Below are 18,585 nucleotides of genomic sequence, written 5' to 3'. Positions count from 1 at the left end.
TATTTTATTAAGTTAAATGTCATTTCACATTATCATTCATGATAAAAAAAAATATTTACCTTTTCTTCTGATTATCTGACAATTTATTTTCAATAAAGCAAAGGAACTTTATTTCTATTACTAAAATTCATTATTAATCTACTATAATTTATTAAGGAAGAATAGTTAAGCTCTCTTTAATTTCTCTTCTATGGCTATATAATCTGAATTTATTCTAACATATACTATAGGATGAATACTCGGGATACTGAATAAATTATATTTTTTTATCTGAAAGTCTATTTACTCTTGGGCACATTTTATTCTCTAGAGGGATCATTTGACCCCAAACGGTATGTTTTAACTCGATAACCCTTACTTTTTGTATACTAATAAAAAAACTGACAGTTGATGTGATGCTAGCCTAGTATCGTTTACCCAAGAATTGCCAAATAGTAAATGAGCAAAAATAAACATGAGACTCGTACTTAATTTTATAGAATGCATGCAATAGTTTAAAGAGTGAACTAATTCGGCGATGAAACTTTATGTTTTGCAGTAGATAAAATTTATGGTATGAACTTGAAAATAGTATTTCAGCATGATATTATGATAATTATTTATATATTTATAAGGATAATAATAATAAATATTTTTACGGTTGTCAAAAATTGGTATTCTTGTGCCAAAAGAATTTTTATTATATACATCGAAGCATAAATATGATGTTGAGATGTATAAAAATTTTAACATATATACATACTTCTTGTTCTGTTTTACAGATATACTGGGATATCTACATTGTTAAGAAAATCTAACTTTACAAGTTTCCTCACTGGCACGTGCAGAAAGCACGGAAAAGAACAAGAACAATCATAAAAATACCAAGTTTGAGATGTAACATGCTTGTTATGAAAGTTTACTAAAACTTTCCTTTTTTTTGTGTCGTATATTTCTGTCATGAATTTTCATTTAAATTTTATGCAGGAAGACAAACAGCCACATATAATTCTTTTATACACCATATTGGCTTAATATTAGATTTATGATTTCAAATAGAATGGAAATGAAGAGAATGTAAAAAAATGTAGAAAAAAGTATTAGAGAGGGAGAGTAAGAAAAAAATGAATAGAAAGAAAAGTTTTATATCAACAACTCATTTTTTTGTTAGCATCATTTATCTTTGTGAAGTTACATCATATGGGAAAATACTCTCCTCAATGTTGGTATTTTATTGTCTTCACAATCCAAAAGAATCTTGAGAAATAAATCGAAAAAGTGACGTAAGTGGCTAACATTAGATTACCGCTTGAGGGTGAGATTTAGTTTTGAAAGTACATATTCTTATTTTAAACCTAAAATCTAGATAGAAATTTTGAAAACTTCACTTTTTTTGGAAGTTTCGATCAAAATTTATAGAATTTTGTGAATAACAGAAACAAAATAAAAAAATTTATTACTCTAAATTGTTAATAAACTTGAATAATAAAATATGTAGTCAGTAAATTTCATTGGAATCAAGTGAATATATTACAGATTTAATATTAAATGAATATTTATTAGCACCAAGCAGTTATTTACTCAATTTCAAAGTCTCAGATAACAGCACATGCAGTTGCTTTATTTGAGCACCAAGATGATAATTTATATTAAAGCAATTATTTGTCATATATAAGTCGTTACAATTGAGAAAGTAAATTTGAGCTTATTGTCACTGACCATCTTACTTTGTTGAAAAAAAACAATTGAATAAAAATTTATGAAGTCAATTTTTAACCTGACTTTATTCGAATCAAAGCTAGCACTTAGGTCATTCGAAACAACTTGATATTTGTTACATAAATATTAGTATTTTTTATAATTAGATACTATCAACAGCAATTCATTTTATTGGCAAATATGTATAATAGCATTAATCTGATAGAGAGCTCTTTAAAAAAAGAAGAAAATACAAAACTAGTACCATAAAAACTTTTTCTATTAACAGAATTAAACTAACATTCAATCAAAAACATGAAAAAAATGTTTTATTCAATTAATAGAAATAAAAAAAAATTAAATTTGTGAAACTAATGTAATTAATGAATTTATCATGTTAGAGTGATGTATTATATTAGATTTTCATTTCTCTCTATTTAAATGAATCATTTTACGATAGGTTAAAAAAGGATAGAAAAAATATTATTTGAACCATCACCATGTGGACCATGTGTAAAAATAACAAACATACCCAACTTTATCGAGAAGTAAAATTGATTAGCATAACAAACCAATACACTTGTTTGATCAACGAACTATTGCAGACCGTAATGATTTAATGCCCATTAAATGGATCACTATGTGTGCTAACATGCAAATTAGAGACTCTCACTGTGGTGACTAACGAGGCGATAATTAAAAATCTGTCACATCAACAAAAAAATAGAGGCATAACTACAAACAAAAAGATCAAAAATTCACAAAAAGGGATGAATTTTTTTTTTTAAATAAAATATTTAAATCAATAAAAATTTCAAACAATTAATATATCGTTAGTTAGAGAAAATGAAGATAAAAAAAATAAAAGAAAACAAATGTCTTTCTCTAATCGTCAATATCAAATTTAGGTCATTGCGTTGCTGTTCTTGCAACAACACAGAGAGATGAGCACTTAAACCTCTAGATATTAGAGTAGAAAAACGCTGCTTTTTGCAATACGTTTAGATTCATGAAGTAAAAAAACTACTGAATAATAGCTTGGCTAATATACCGTAGCAATTGACCTTTCAATTTTTAGGTTCGAAATGAAAATCAAGTGCCTTTTTCACTATCAATTGTTTCAAGAATCCTAAGCTATTTCAACATTCAATATTTCATTCATGTATTTTCTTATACATTGTATCATTATTAATTCCTGATAATCTATAGAAAAAATATTAGCATATTTTTATCCTCCCATATTCATTTTATTACAATAGCATAATATTATAGAACCCCATTACCAAAAATGTTTCATTTTTTTCAAATTTGTCACCATATTCAGTTTTGAGGATTTATGGATTCCCTTGTGCTTCATTGATCGTTTAAATTTAGAAAAAAATTAGTGTCAATGTGTTAAAAATATTTGATGATATTAATCAAGATACAAATAAATGGCAGTAATATACTGGATAAATATAATTTCGATTAATTAATCACTTAATTGGCTAAAAGGTTTCATTAACTGGCAGACTATTTCTATTTCGAGAATGATTGCTTCTATAAATTCAAGATTGAAAATAAGCTTTAAATAGTAATAAAAATAATAAAAACTCACCAATTTCAGCCATAAGTTGGTAATTAAAAGCTGGTTCTTTTCATCCTGTAATTGTTACAAAGTCTTTATTATTTAATTGCCCACAATAATTTTGTTCTTTAAGTAGACCAACAAAAAAAAAATAGAAGTAAGTTATTACAAAGCATTTAACAAAATAAATGATAACAATTGAGAAAAAAATACAAGAAATTTACAAACTAATAAACGAGACGTAAAATGCCAAAATGGTATTTTGGCTTGACTACTCGCTACACAATACATTTAGTAAAACCATGTTATTTTTCCACTTTATTTTACTGGGTTAATGGAACAGGAATTGTGAAATGCACTGCATGGATCACACCATGAAGGTACAACTTCGTATCTCGATAAAGTCACAGTCTGGCGCACAGTACAAAGCTCACCATTTTACAGGACTCGTTAACGCAGAACGAAAAGAGAGTGAGAGAGAAGGGAAAAAAAGGCAAAAACACATATTCCATACTGATGTTTGTGGCGCGAACAATATCAATACCTTACCCTACTTTATATTTTACCGTAGAATTGGGTCAGACCTGGCGGGTAGCCGAGAAGCTAAAAGGGGCTGGAAAGAGAGAAGACAGGTTGCAGTACTAGAAGGAGGGAAGCGTAGTGAGGAAATAGTACATGAGTGTCATTAACATAAGGAGCAAAGGACCTAAAGCAACTAAACAATGCTATCTTTAATATTCTTTTTTAAAAACTCAATATTACAACTGTAATTTGCAGCATTTTGTGTTTCTATATTTTGTGTACGTGCCCAACAACATCCATTGTTTTACATTATAATAAAGGAGCTAAAGGATCATGTTAAAGAGCTTCAGATAAATCTGTTCCATGTTGTATGTTGTCTAATTGGGTTATGACTGAGAGAGAGAAAAATTCGAATTTATTAGATTAAAAAAAATAGGATTCACAGTCTAGTTTTGTCGTAATTAAGTCATAAAGGTGAGAACAGAAAGCATTGATTTATGTGCCACAAGTTTTCTATTAGACAACTTATATATTTTTTTCGCTTGGAAAAATTCAACTTGAAAGTTGAAAAGGTGGTTGAAGAAAGATTGAAGGATATGCTTCGTTGATAATTTTCAAGTTACTTATTAATGTTCAGAAATATGATAAATGAACAGGAGTATTATTTTAGTATCGTTGATTAATTTAATAAAATAAATGTTAATGAACTTGACTTGGTTCTCACTGCACAGCATTCACAAGTAAATTACAACTGAGTGCAAATTTTGAATGATGCTTGAAGTTTTTTTTCGAGGAAAAGTAATGATGGAAATTGCGAATAATTAGTGAACATGAAGAAGGTTTTTTTTTTGTTTTTTCACGCATACTTTGAACAAGAGGATCTACTAAAACTCTTATGGAAGATACCTGGAGAAAATGAATTATTGATTCTAAAGTTTATAACTTTGCAAATGTTACAAATACTCTCTTCTAAATCTCTTTTAAATTATTTTTACATTTTCTCTAGAAAAATTAGGAGATGAAAAAGAGTTGCCAAAACTTTTTATTTCTTCTCTCAGATATTCAAATCTGCATTTTTCAATATTGTAAAGTTTACTTTGAAATTTTTGCAAGGATGAATTTTAAATAGTTTGTTAAAAAAGATTTCATTTTAATTTATTTTCAGCCTTTTAAGTAGTTGATTAATAAATAAATAAATAGCTTGATGTTAACTTATGGTGTCTTTTCAAACCCCTTTATTGCATACTTCTAGATACAAAAATTATTATTAAAAACTTTACAAACTTTCTAATATTTTAAAAATTCTTTCTAATATTTTCCAAAAGCTATTTAACATTTTTTCTGAAAAATTAAAATATTCCAAAACTTTTAAAAACTTTTTTACTTTTAACTTTTTCTAAGATATTTAAAACTTAATTTTTCATCACTCTACTGTATATTTTTCTTATTTTTTTTTTTTTAAATAAATTCCCATGAATGAATAAAAAATTTTTTAAACAAATAAGAGGAACAAATTAAAAAGTTCTATAACAATACTCTAAAAATACAGAATATTTTAAAAAGAAAATTTTCCTGTATATTTTCCAATAATGTTAAAAACTATTTTGGTATTTTATCAACAATTTTTCAGTAATTAAATAACAAATAAATTACTGGCTTATTAAATTGTAGCATGTATCTTATATCGTGTAACACACCGCAAGTAAATTGATCGTTTGGCATCTCTTTGAATAATCTATTAATTTTCTTAACGAAATGACACGATTGATTGGTGAACATCAACTTTGTAAGAGCGCATATTCAATTCCAGTAGGAACATTAGTTAACATATTGATGGTTGTGTGATACACATACACAAAATTTATACACTGACAGGTTGGTTATGTCGCCACTAACAATGTAGGTGAGTTGAATAGGTGTTTGCTATAGGCTCAAATCACGTCAAATGCATTGTAACATAGTCAATATCTTGAAAGCACGATCGATGCTATCGTGTTAGTAATCATTCGTTCTTAATGTGATAATCAATCGATGCCAGGCACTAGATTAATAAACCCCAAGTGCCTTTTATTAAGCATAAATTATTGACGTCTTGGTACTATAAAATCACTTCTTAGTTCTTCTCAAAGTTATTATCATGTAGGTTATCTTTTATATCAGCAATCTTGGTGTTAAAGTCTCGCTGGATCTTGTTGAGCGCGTGGCCTACTGTTATGTATATTTTACCTGCGAAGCAACAGCTGTCCTTCCAGCTTATTTGGATGAGTTCGTGTGATGCAACACGAATATTATAGCAACAGAGTGCAAAGTCATAAACACGTTTTCATTTCCGCTCTTACGTGTAGATATACATATATATTTGTTTCCTTTATATGATTTTTAGGAAAATATTATGAAAATATTCTCGTATTTAAATACCACTATTTGCTACTGATGTACTTTTATTGAATTAGTTAAGCTCATTTTGTTAACTTCCATGTAAGCCCTTAATTATAACGTTACAAATTTTTTTCCGTCAAGTAAATTTAAAAAAAAGTCTATCTAAACACTGTTTGATAGCAAAAAATATGTACATTTATTTATTTAAATGATAAACGAAAATTGTTTATACATAAATACTCTTTGTGAGATCTTCTTTAAAACTATTTTATAATTAATTATGAAATCACGGTATTTTTATTGAGTGAATTTTTTGGTGAATAAAAATTTTTTTTGTAATTAAAAGAGAATAATATTCAAGCAAAATATTGTAAACTACTACAAGCTTGTATAAAAATAAAATGTTAATGTCTAAAAGAAAATAAGATAGAGAATATTATGTATACTATGTTGCAATTTGTAGTAACATTAAATAAAAGAAAAGCATCAGAATTATTATTTCAAAAGAACTCTATATGTGCATATAAATCTAAACATACTGAAGTAGAAAATGCATGAATAATTTTTTTTTATGTCGTCTATGGAGTATTGTATGCAATCTTATATTTATACATGACATGATTTTTCAGCATTTTTACATCAATCTTATTCTACTTCTAGAATTTTCTTTGAAGGAAAACGAAAAAATTTAAATATCTATTTGTAATCAATAAATATAAATTTAGAAAACAAATATTAAAAATAATTTTTGATTAAAGTTTGTAAAAAAAAAAAAGAAATTGTTTTTTTCAACACTAAACGAAACTTGTATAGAAATAATAAACGCCATCGTATACGTGATTTTTTTTACGTCAAGTATTTTTAAAGTGTCTTTAAAAAAAAAGTTTTAGAATAATTTGTTCACTAGTAATGAGTATTCACAGCAAACAGAGTACTTTTTTAAAATTGACAAAATAAAAAATAAACTAATAGTATATTAAAAAAAAAGATAAAAGAGTTACGACTAATTAAAATATCGATTTATAAAGTGAAACCAGATTACAATAGAGTTTCCATAATATGAATTCGGAGACAGCCGAATGAACGTTCGTTTCCTCAACTGTCCATTTCATGGATAACCAAATTATGGAGACTTTACTGAATTCAGTTACTTCTTACAATATTGTCGATCAAATATTAATAAATCAGAAATGCAAAAAATTTCAATCCATTAAAATATAAAGCGATAAAAAAAACATGTGTCCACAATCCCAAAAGTATTTTTTGCTGAGCAAGTTTTGAAACACAGGAATAAATAAAGAGTTTAAAAAATCGGGAAACCACAAAGAAAATAAAATGTGACGAGTTTTATCAATAATTTAATTCTCGAGAAAAAAAGGAGAAAAAATAGTGAACCTTTGGACAATGGCAAAAGGTCGAACTGGGATTTATGAGTTGTAACGTGATGTCGTGAGCATTTTTCCAATTCTTCTCACACAACATGTGTTCCAGAACTTGCGTTCTCTCTTGCATTAGCCGTGTCCTCACTCTAACAGTCTAACCCAGTAGCTTCTTTCCGTATTACTTTTGTTTTTGCTCACGTGCCCACGTGTGCACGTGGTACCATACTGACTTTGCTGCACAGTCGTACTAGTCCCTCTCACTCGATTCTCTCTTCGATCCCCTTGTGCTAGCTTCCAGAGTCGTTATTGTGAGATATCGTTCGTTCGTGGTGGGTGAACGAGACGAGGCGACATGTAGCACAAGCCGCGCTTGCTACGTGCGGTCAAATATTCGTTGATATTAGCAACTGCACTATTTCGTTTATTCGTTACCAATATTTATTTTTTTTCTAATCAACCACTTGACCAACCTTACAACTTTTGCCCCATTTAGTCTCTTCTATTTTTCATCATTTTCATATGCTTTCTCTATTGCAACGTAAATTTTTTATTTAAACATAGCTAATACGAAAAGTTTTTTTACTAAACTATTTTTTATGTTCATGATATTTTTTTCTTTTTTTTTCAATTATTAATCGAGTTTGCTGGCAAACTGAACTTGGCCAACTGCACTTTTAAACTTTTAACTTGTGTTAGAGAACTTTTTAGAATTCCTCGAGAGATATAAAATCAACTCAGACAGTTGATCGTTAATAATCATGAGCTTTGAGGTCTGGTTAGGTGCCCAATAACTCTCATCGCTTGGATTCAAGCATGAAAAGTAGAGCGCTGGTATGCAAGCGAACACCTAATGTGAAATATTATACATACGGATTTTAGTTGGATACAGTTTTTCGGTACTCAAGTACAGTTAGATAACTAATAGTTTTTGTAAATTTTATTTCTTAAATATATATGTATACTTGTATGAAAAATAAAGCTTTTTTTATTACTTGACATGGAATAAAGTTATTAGTTTTTGAGTGATAATATGAATAAAATTGATTCAATAAAATTTTGTGAATAAAATAAAGTTTATATAGCGAAAAGGACTAAAATGAGACAAATTTTATTTACAATATGTAGTTTTTTCTTTGAGTAATAATGAAATAAAATTTGCTGCACACATGCACTTATGAGTGTATATTACAAATCATGTCATAATCCACACTTTAGTCATAAAAATATTTACGATCAACTTGGAAAATGCTTCGTGAGAGTGATGTAAGTTGGCGTTAACATTTTTACAGCTCTAACATATCAAATTTTTTCATTGTCCTTCACAACAATCATAAATTGGTATGGCGCTCACGAACTACCAAGTAATCCTACTTTAAAGCATGCGCCATTCGTTGTAACACTCAATCTTCCAAATTTATTTTCTATATGAATGATAAACCCTCCTTCTCAACTGTATATGCCACGTATTTTCTCTCTATTTTCTTTTCTTTATATTTTCCTCACCTCTTTTGTTATTTATTCACATATATACTTACATAACTTAAAGTATATTCATTTAGATAATTCTCCTGAGGCAAGTAATATCTTGAATACGCTTTAATTTTTTTCTTTCATTTTTCTTTTGATATTGTCAGGAATTCTCATTACTTACAGTAGTTACCGATAAAAAGAATGCTTCAAGCAATTCGATACCATTCTATTGTAATAAAAATATTGTGAAAATGAAGAAAAATAAATAAAAAAAATTAAAAGATACGATAAATTAAAAAATTAATATTTTTCCAAAATAGTTGAGTCGTCTTTAGATAAGTCAAGTGCTATCAATATTTGACTTTGGAATACAGCTTGAGAATATTTTTTCTGTAACAGAGTCTATCTGTTACCAAAACTCCATTTCTTGAATAATTTTGGGTAGTTTTAGAGTAGATCTAAAATAGTTGTAAGGTTGTTCTCACTCACAAAACATGAAACAGTAAAAAAAATTAAAAATCACTGCGAAATAGTAAATTCCGCAATAGTGTTCATGGTTTTTCTAAAAATAATTCTACCATAATTTCATAGTTGATCAATCAAATTCTACAAAACTTATGGTAAACTAATAATTGGTCCATAATTCCAATCTGTTGCAAATTAATTTTTTTTTGTGTGTTAAAATAAAATTATTAAAATATTAAAAATCCTTGGTTTATTGTCTTATTTTTTGTTCAGTTTTTATTCACCATTAATTCATGATGAACACAATTGAATTAAATTTTTGCTACATAACTTCTGGATTTACTCACGTGTAAATATCTTATGTTTTTCACAATTACACTCATTGTCGGTCTAGTAGAGTAATTAAGTTGTGAATGCTCTCTCAGTTTGACAGATTTACGATTTGAACTCGTAAACAATTTATACAGATTATTCATCCATATAATTTACTCAACCTCGTGAGAAAAATCAACTTGTTAGATTTTTCATCGTTTTATATTTACTTTTAATGCTTTTTTGTATCGAAAAGTAATCGAAACAATTTTCCAAAAATATATACGTTTGATTGATTCAATTCACTTCAAATGGAATTTTTTTAAACTTTTATGTTGCTTTGCATTTACATTTTATTTGTGTACATGAACAATAAATATTGAAAAAGATAGAAAGTTGCATGAATTGAAACTAAAGTTTTTTCCAGCAAGTTTTTTTGTTGTTAGATAAGTTTTGTTATTTACATTATAACGAACAAATCTAGTTTTTTTTTTCATTTCTGATGAATGATTTGGCAACAGAATATTTAACAATTTCCAGACCTTCTCCACGATTGTGATTTCCTATTTTAGACGTATGGGTGTTTCTCAGAAACACCCATTTTGGTAGAAGCGTTGCCAATTTTTTCTGATTATTTTAACAAAAGATTTGAATACAAATTTTAATCCAAATTTTGAGATAAAATCAATATTGAATGATAATTATATAATGTTATCTGAACCCTAAAATAGAATAATGAGAAACATTGAATTATGTATGATTCTGTTTCAATTTGCCCTATCATTTCCAAATAACCCTCATCAATGTAGATGATTCGAAGGAAATTGTGACTATTCAGTTAGAAATGGAACTTTAGGTTATTATTATCATCACTAGAGGTGAAAATCTAAGCATTCAATCAATGATTATGTTCGACTTCCTTCATTTCAAAGTGTCTGAATAAAGCCTGATGTTTCTACTTATAAATATTTTATGAAAAATAGAGTTCTTTCAGAAAAACACTCCAAAGCTTTGTATAAAATTATTACATGATAATATAATACAAATCGAGACACAGAAAAATTAATTGATTTGAGTGCAAAGAAAAATGTTAAATTAATTAATGGAAAATAAAATTATTTGATCTTTCTCATACGTTTTCGTTGTTAAAAAATAATATTCTACGTAACGATTAATAAGATTATTAACCAGTCAATTTTATAATATAACCAATAAAAACTACAAGTTCAATGAAAATATTTTATAAACTTTGGATTCAATTATTTTTTAATTTAATTTTTTTCACTGAAGAATATCAAAGGTTTAAATGAAATGAAAGAGAAAAAATATTTCCGTAACAGCAACAATAGCATTTAACGTATGTAAAGATAATTTATCTAAAAACAGTGGAACTGCTAAAATAATATTTGCAAAAACCTCATCAAACAATCTTTAGTGTAAACAAATAAATTTAAAGTAGTTAAATGTTTATATACAAGAAAATTCAAAAATGCTTGTGTTGAATTGGATAAATAATTATTCTGGAAGTTTATAAACTGCCTCATCCAGTGTCATCTTTGAGCTGGAACAAGACTCGTGTCTTCGCATAAATGACTTTTGGTAAGCGCAGATATGCAAATGGTATCCGCTCTTATCCAACTCTTTACTTTTTTTTCTTCCATTCCGTTAAGTGAATATTATCTATTCAAGTAGCAGATCTGATGATCTATGATAGTGACGCGGACACCTAGAGCTCTTGAGAAATTAAATTAAATGTATTTGATAGAAATCGGAAAATAATCATAGCATATGACATAGAACACTCGTTTACATATAAATAACGACAGGTACTTGCATGAGCAGTCGAGCGTTTACTTACGTATTCTCTCAAAAATGTAAATGGAATAAAATAACTCAATAAAAACGAATACATATTAAAAGTTTACCGATTTTTTAACGACCTATAAATATTCGATTTTTTAATTACACCTCTGAACTGTATATTTTTTGTGCTTTCTCAGTACCTAAAAGAAAATATACGATGTGAAAAACTTCTGTCTCTTGGACATGTATTTTTTCAAGATTACATTAAAGAAGCTTTTTCCCGAGGAACACGTAATAATTGCAGGCTTATTCAAATTCCCTTTGTGATCGCTGACAGATACCGATGCACACTTTAACCATCAGTTCACAACTTTTCACTGAATAATTCGACGATTTAAATATCTTTTAACATCAAATTTATTATTCAACGAAACCCTTCCGAATCAAATTTCATCATGGAAATATATTAAACAGTTTTATCTAATTTACATAAAACTTTTGTTGCATTACAACTGTTATTTAATACTCAGTAAATTAGTTCATGTCCTACATATTAATTTCTACCAAAAAAACTTATTAATCAATACCAGTTACGACATTATGTTTATTTAATTAATAAATATTTCAATTTATACTTCACTGCTCTAGAATAATAATTAACTCTGTTTTTAACTAGTTTATTCTATTTATTTATACAACTATTTCATTTTCCTTCTCACAAGATTACATCTAATGAGCATAAATTTATTATTTATTTGACCATTCCTATGTAAGCTAATAAAATAAATTTATTAGTAATATTCTATTTCGTGAGAAAGATCGTTTAATAAAATCCTACACTGCCAGTTATCGCATCATCTGATCTCCTTGACTGTTTACTTATCGATTTCTTCATTAATAAAAAATATTGTTGGATGCTGCACTGAACTCGCTTAATTAAAAAAAATACCTTCCGTAAACTACTTAATGAATGTAAGTTACGTAATAGTAGTCGAAACATAATCCTTTAATCGTTATAATCATTATTTACGATTTTCATAAAATGAATGATAAAATTCCACAACAAATATAATTAAAATTTTCACCATCATCTGTTGGATGTGATGTTTTTTTCATCAAGTAAACAACTTGAATTTTTGTTTAATTAATGTCATAAAGGTAGATTAATTATTTAATTTGTTTGAAGAATACATACTTTTTTTCACAAACTAATAGTCATTTACTTGAACCTCCGCAAAATCAACATTTCATTTGTGGATTTCATTTGTGATTTTAAAAGATTTTCAAGTCTTTGATACGTATATTACACTTCATCACCCTATACACCTACTTGGAATAAATGGTTTTTTTCACCAATATTCTACGTCTACATAATACTATAATATTGCCAGCACACGCAAATCCCTACGACAATTCATCAAATACCATCCCTTCTATTATTTTCTGACCTCATTCTACCCTATTACTCATGAGCATCAGCTGAAACTTCACAATTTCCTCATAACTTTATTTTCGTATTTCAACTTCTAACCAAATATTCTCTAGAACTAAATCCTGCGAATATTTTGATCATGATAAAATATATCATGACCTCTTTATCATTCCATCTGTTCTTGTTCTCCAGTAAATGAGAAAAATTGCGAATTCATTGAAAGAGTCAATTGATCATTCATTGATTTTTAGCACGGTAGAATAAATTGAAAAAATTTCATTATCAAAATATCCAACAAATGGAGAAAATTATTTTTAATGAATTGATCATATTTTAGCTTTAATAACAAATAAATTTCTTTTTATGGGAATAGTATGACACTGTTACAATATTTCAAAAACGTGATAGCAATACATAATGTTTCTTTATTAAAGTTGAATAGTTTATATAAAGTTTTTTTTTTTTGATAATAATATAACAAGATTAGTTTCTCTATTCAGAAACATTGAATCAGACTCAACTGTATAAATATTTATATAATATTTTAAGTTGCTTGTAAATCATTATTAGTAATTTAATCTGTATTTGAGAATTACCATGACCAACTACGCGTTTTTCATGATAAATATGATTAACTAGTCGAGTATAAAATGCTAATTATTTAATTAAATAATGAAATTTAAACTAACTAGCCTCGCTGTTGCAACAAATCAAGACTTTTTCAAAGAAATAATTGACTTAATTGGATTAGCATAAATAGTTTGGATTGCTTCGAACAGATAGTTTGTTAACAATCAAGACATATTGGTTCCTCACAAATTCTGTAGAATTATTTATAATACCTAGTTGTGTCTAAATCTTTATCGTTAATTTAAATTTATCCTCCAACTATTGGCTATTCATTTTGCCGTTGAAAGACTCATTTCATTACGAGCCAATTAATTTACTACAAATAAATTTGAAAGCAAAACCATTCATATTTCAAAAGTAGTTTTTAAAGGAAAATGGATTTTTAAGATATTTCATGTTTTGATTATTAAAATTTCTTCTATAAACCACATGAAATAATATTTAATCTTTTAAGCTCTTCTATATTTCATTCATTCAGTAATTCAGATCTAATTTTATTACTAAGAGAGTAAGAATAATAGTAAGTGTCATAGAGATCACATTCAATTGAAATAGCAATTTTTATCATTGTAATTTTGATTGAAAAATATAAGAAAAAGATAATAATATACTTTACGCGTTATTTCTTTTGAAATTACAAAAATAATTTATTTTTAATTATATTAGTTCATTGATAAGTTATGATCATGGACGTTTGGTCAATGTGCACAGTTCAGTGAAGCCAATAGCATCCATTTTCATCGTGATAATTTTAGTGAAAATTGCATGAAATCTATACAATATTTAAAAAATAAAGAAGTTGGTAATATTTTTTATCAATTAATTTTATTTATTTAATAAATATTGTATTAATATCGTATCAATCAATTATTTTACGAGTTAAAATAATTTTCTCGAGAAGTAAATAAAATTGCCAACTATATATCGCTAGGATGAATTATTGTTCTCCAGAGGGAAGTTTCCCTCAGTGAAAGGCAATTAATTGTTTATTGATTCGTGGCGATGAAAAAATAAAAAAACAATTCTTGATGAAAAGAAAGAAATATATGTTGCCGAATCCCACAAAGTTAAGAGTTAATAAAAGATTTAATACCTCAAAGGAATGATATTATTTGATGATGGTTATACACTTTAGTGATTGGTTTTCAGCTGATAAGTTACGATAAAAAAAGAAGACTAAAATTTGTAATACCTTGATGTTCTCTTGAGTGAATAAGTAGATTGGTCATACCTCATCCAACTTCAACAACAGAAATCCCTCTAAAAGTCTACCTTAGACTTATATTCTTTTCTCCAACTGTATTCTTTTTTTCCAGTTGGCTTTTCATCTTGTATTCTCTCACTATGTGGTATATTTTCATCTTTAACCACTATCAACGCAGTAATCATACTTCTATGTTGGTAGAAAACCTGCCTTTTTTTCTCTTATGTCAACTTTTTTCCACTATTGTACCCAAAAATGTGAATCTGAAGCTCGATTGCAGCTTTTATATATTTATTTCCTCTCAACTGTTAGCTTCGTCGCTTTGATTTTTACAGCAAATTAATATCCTCGGCATGAATTCTGTGCAAAAATATCTGAATGTCTACGCAAAGCCAGCTTCGCTAGTCTATGATTTTTGTATTTTCATCTGCTGAATTTGAGGCAAAAAACATACAAAACTTGCGGAAAAAAGCTCTCTAGGATTTTTCAATTTCCTACTTTGATATTATCCGCGTTAAATAGATCGTTGTCTACAACATTACTGTCAATAGGAGATTACTATCATGTTGGAAATTTGCTTTTTCAATTAAAAAAGTATTATAGATTATTACAAACAATTATTAATTTGCTAGCGTAGGATTTTTAAAAGTAATTATGATCATAAAGATCAGATAGTTTATTAAATTATTAGACTTTTTCATGCTTATTTTTTCTCTTTATCAATTCATTGTGTTCCATTATTTCTGTTTAATAATCAAATGTCACGAGGAACTCTATCATATGGATTCTTAGCATCACACCTACACTGGTACACAACTTGATCATCATTTTTTTGTAAACAATAACTTTCTCCCGTGATTGGTGTAGGAACAGCTAATTAGTGAACTACACGAATCCTTGCTAATTAATGAATATACGAACATAGTGTTTCAATCATTGAGATCAGAACTTGTACGACTTGATTATTTGATGATAAATAGAATTGATGAATCTAACTTACAACTGTTAATTAAAGTCAAATCTAGCATCTTCATACTCATGTTGAAGATAATGATGAAACAGCAGTTCTAAATTTATACTTAAATAAATAAAATCAATGAACAAATAAATTACAAGTCACTCGTAATTTATAATAAGACTTTTGTTCTCAAAGATTTTACAAATATTTATCTTTGATAGAAATTCTCAAATGGAATGATTAATGTTATTGTAAATAATTCAAGTATAAACAAAACCACAAATTGGTATAAAAAGCTGATAAAGTTATTCCTGCAGTTGATCTAAATTCATTTCAATTTGTTTGATAAACTTTTCAATTTCAGTCAAGAAGTTAGAATAATTACAGCTAAGATTGAAATGGAATTTCTTTAAACTTTTATGATGGAAGTCTTTGGTGAATTTTATCAAATAGAAATGTATATGTTAACAATTTACAAAATGCAAGAATATGAAATTCCTCAATAATTACAAGCATTATTGTGCTCTATAAGCTGGTGTATGAATGAAAGAATGATCTTAAGCAGACGTGAAATAAAGAATGAGGTAAAATGTAATAATTGAGACTATTGATTTTTAGATTGAACATAACGATAGCTGAATATAAAGAGTTTTGTATACACTGAGCAAAAAAAATGTTATTCGCCTGAGAAGGTAACTGAACCCTTGAGTATTCTTAAGTTAAGTGGTTATCACCAACAAACTCTTGAAAACATATGCTCCATGTTACCGTTGAATTCGATCTTCAAGTGTATTGATCTGAAATAGTTTAGTTGCAGAACTGGATGAATGCCATAGTCGAACGATTCTCCTCTTGTGCTCTCTTTACATCGATGTCACTCTCGGGAACGGTTCAAACGATTCTATCCCATTTTGTCGTTTCCCTCCTGAGACTTATATACGTACAGTAGCAGTCACATATACTCAACAGAGCGTCTATGAAGAAATACTTTTGGTTTCTAACTGTCATATTCTAGGGTTTGTAATCTGTGTTGAAAGGACCTTTAGCTAAGCTTTAGCTTACTACCTAACCAGATAATTAATCAAATGCATAATTCTGCATACACCTGCACAACTAGTGACTCTGTGATCAACCACCTTCTCTCCTGAGTATATACATTCAGCTTCCAGACTGAGTGACAACAGCATTGTTTGTCTCTACTCGGATGAGTTTATTATAAAATTCAATTTAAACGTCTTCAAATAAATTGTATCACGGCTAAATCGTTGCAACAAGACTTTATAGACCTATCAATATTGACTATCAATTATTCAGAGTGATATTGATTTAATAAATTGCCATTCTCTAAATAGACCAAGGAAAAGATTCCTCTATCGTTATTAATGAAACCATTTAATTGTCAATTTTCAGAAATATCAAATCAATTATGTTACATAAATGCATTTGCGAAAATTTTGATAATTAATAAAACTTGAAGTGAATATTCTCATTGATGCGTTTAATCTATTTAGACTTGTAGAAAATTAATCTTCTAAAACAATATTATTTTAGAGGTTTGTTCTACTAACTGATTTATCTTTATTATTTTAACGCTTGATAAAATCGCATCAGTACGAGTAAAAAAATCGTAAATAAATCATACTTGCATTGTAAAGAGTAAGATAAAAATTTTTAAGTATGTCAAAATAAAATACTTCAAAAACATAAAGATATGTAATGATTTATTTGATAAATCATATTATTTCCCATGAATAAAATTTTTATTCATACTCAAGGATAAGATATAAAAAGTTTCCATCGAATACAATATCTAAAAAGTTATGTATATATTTAGTACTAAAAGTAAACCTTATATGACGTACTACTATCTATCAGTTACGACTTTTTGTTTTACTACAAAAGATATTGCTCCCTTAAGTGATGTCTTGTACGAGTTGAAAATCTTTATCATCACAGTAATTCTCTCTGAATAAGGATGTACTCATATGACCCTATAATTGGCTTACTAGATTAACAGGTTAATCTATTACATAAACAGTTACTCCATCGCTTGTAATTTAGATCTTCACAAGAGTAAGCTAAATCAACTAATCTCTATATATTCTGTATTTTTGTTAATAACTGAAGTGCGAAAATATTCTTAATTAGATTCATAATGCTTGAGTTAATGTTTAATTTTAAAAGAATAAAATGAGAAACCGTATTTCCTTCTTAGTTGTGGACAATGAATTCATTTCACGTTTAGAAAAAATTTTGATCAATAGCACAAATGAACAAAGAAGGAAGTTAAATTCCACACTGGAGAATAAGGTAAAAAATGCTGTATCACCAAGTGTCCGTGGGTTTATTAACGCCCTCACAATCACATTTTTTTTATTTATCTATTTGTTTTTTCAAAACCACAGATATATACCTAGCAAGACACCACCTGCAAGTAAATTCTACGAGCAAACAATGAGCGCATGCAACATAATGTCACAGCCACTACGGGTAACACGAACGTGCACAGACTACGGTTGTTTTAACCCAATCAAAACAATAATTTATTTTGAGCATCATTTATTTGATTTTTTTTTTAATATTCTTTTATTTATCATATATTAAAGATGAATATTAATATCAAATACCTAAATAATAAACTACTATGCTAAAAAATTGTAGTTAATTTTAAGCTAGTCTTGCATTTAAAAAAGTTTCAGGAATTGTTTTATATTTAAATAAAAATAAAACTCGATAAAAATTTGATCTACTCTATATGCAATTAATATAACAAATTTTATCAAT

The 18,585-nt window shown here is 27.6% G+C and overlaps 1 protein-coding gene across 4 annotated transcripts in view; it reads right to left on the bottom strand.

Annotated features, from left to right (window-relative positions):
- The window catches only part of LOC118072539 (neuronal acetylcholine receptor subunit alpha-7-like), a 76,372-nt gene that overhangs the window by 25,632 nt on the left and 32,155 nt on the right, over nt 1–18,585 (bottom strand). For 2 of the 4 annotated variants that reach the window (XM_035092492.1, XM_035092491.1), the window contains one exon: nt 3,275–3,319. The exons of 1 other annotated variant lie outside the window; for it this stretch is intronic. In XM_035092492.1, the coding sequence (XP_034948383.1) occupies nt 3,275–3,319 (45 nt within the window). Of the gene's footprint in view, nt 1–3,274; nt 3,320–14,831; nt 15,833–18,585 lie in introns of those variants that run through there. One more of the 4 variants, XM_035092494.1, reaches the window with a different exon arrangement.

The sequence above is a fragment of the Chelonus insularis genome, unplaced genomic scaffold (assembly GCF_013357705.1).
Source record: "Chelonus insularis isolate UGA/USDA-ARS -01 unplaced genomic scaffold, ASM1335770v1 contig_94_pilon, whole genome shotgun sequence".
Taxonomy (NCBI): Eukaryota; Metazoa; Arthropoda; class Insecta; order Hymenoptera; family Braconidae; genus Chelonus; species Chelonus insularis.
This window is presented reverse-complemented; position numbering and strand designations above follow the sequence as displayed.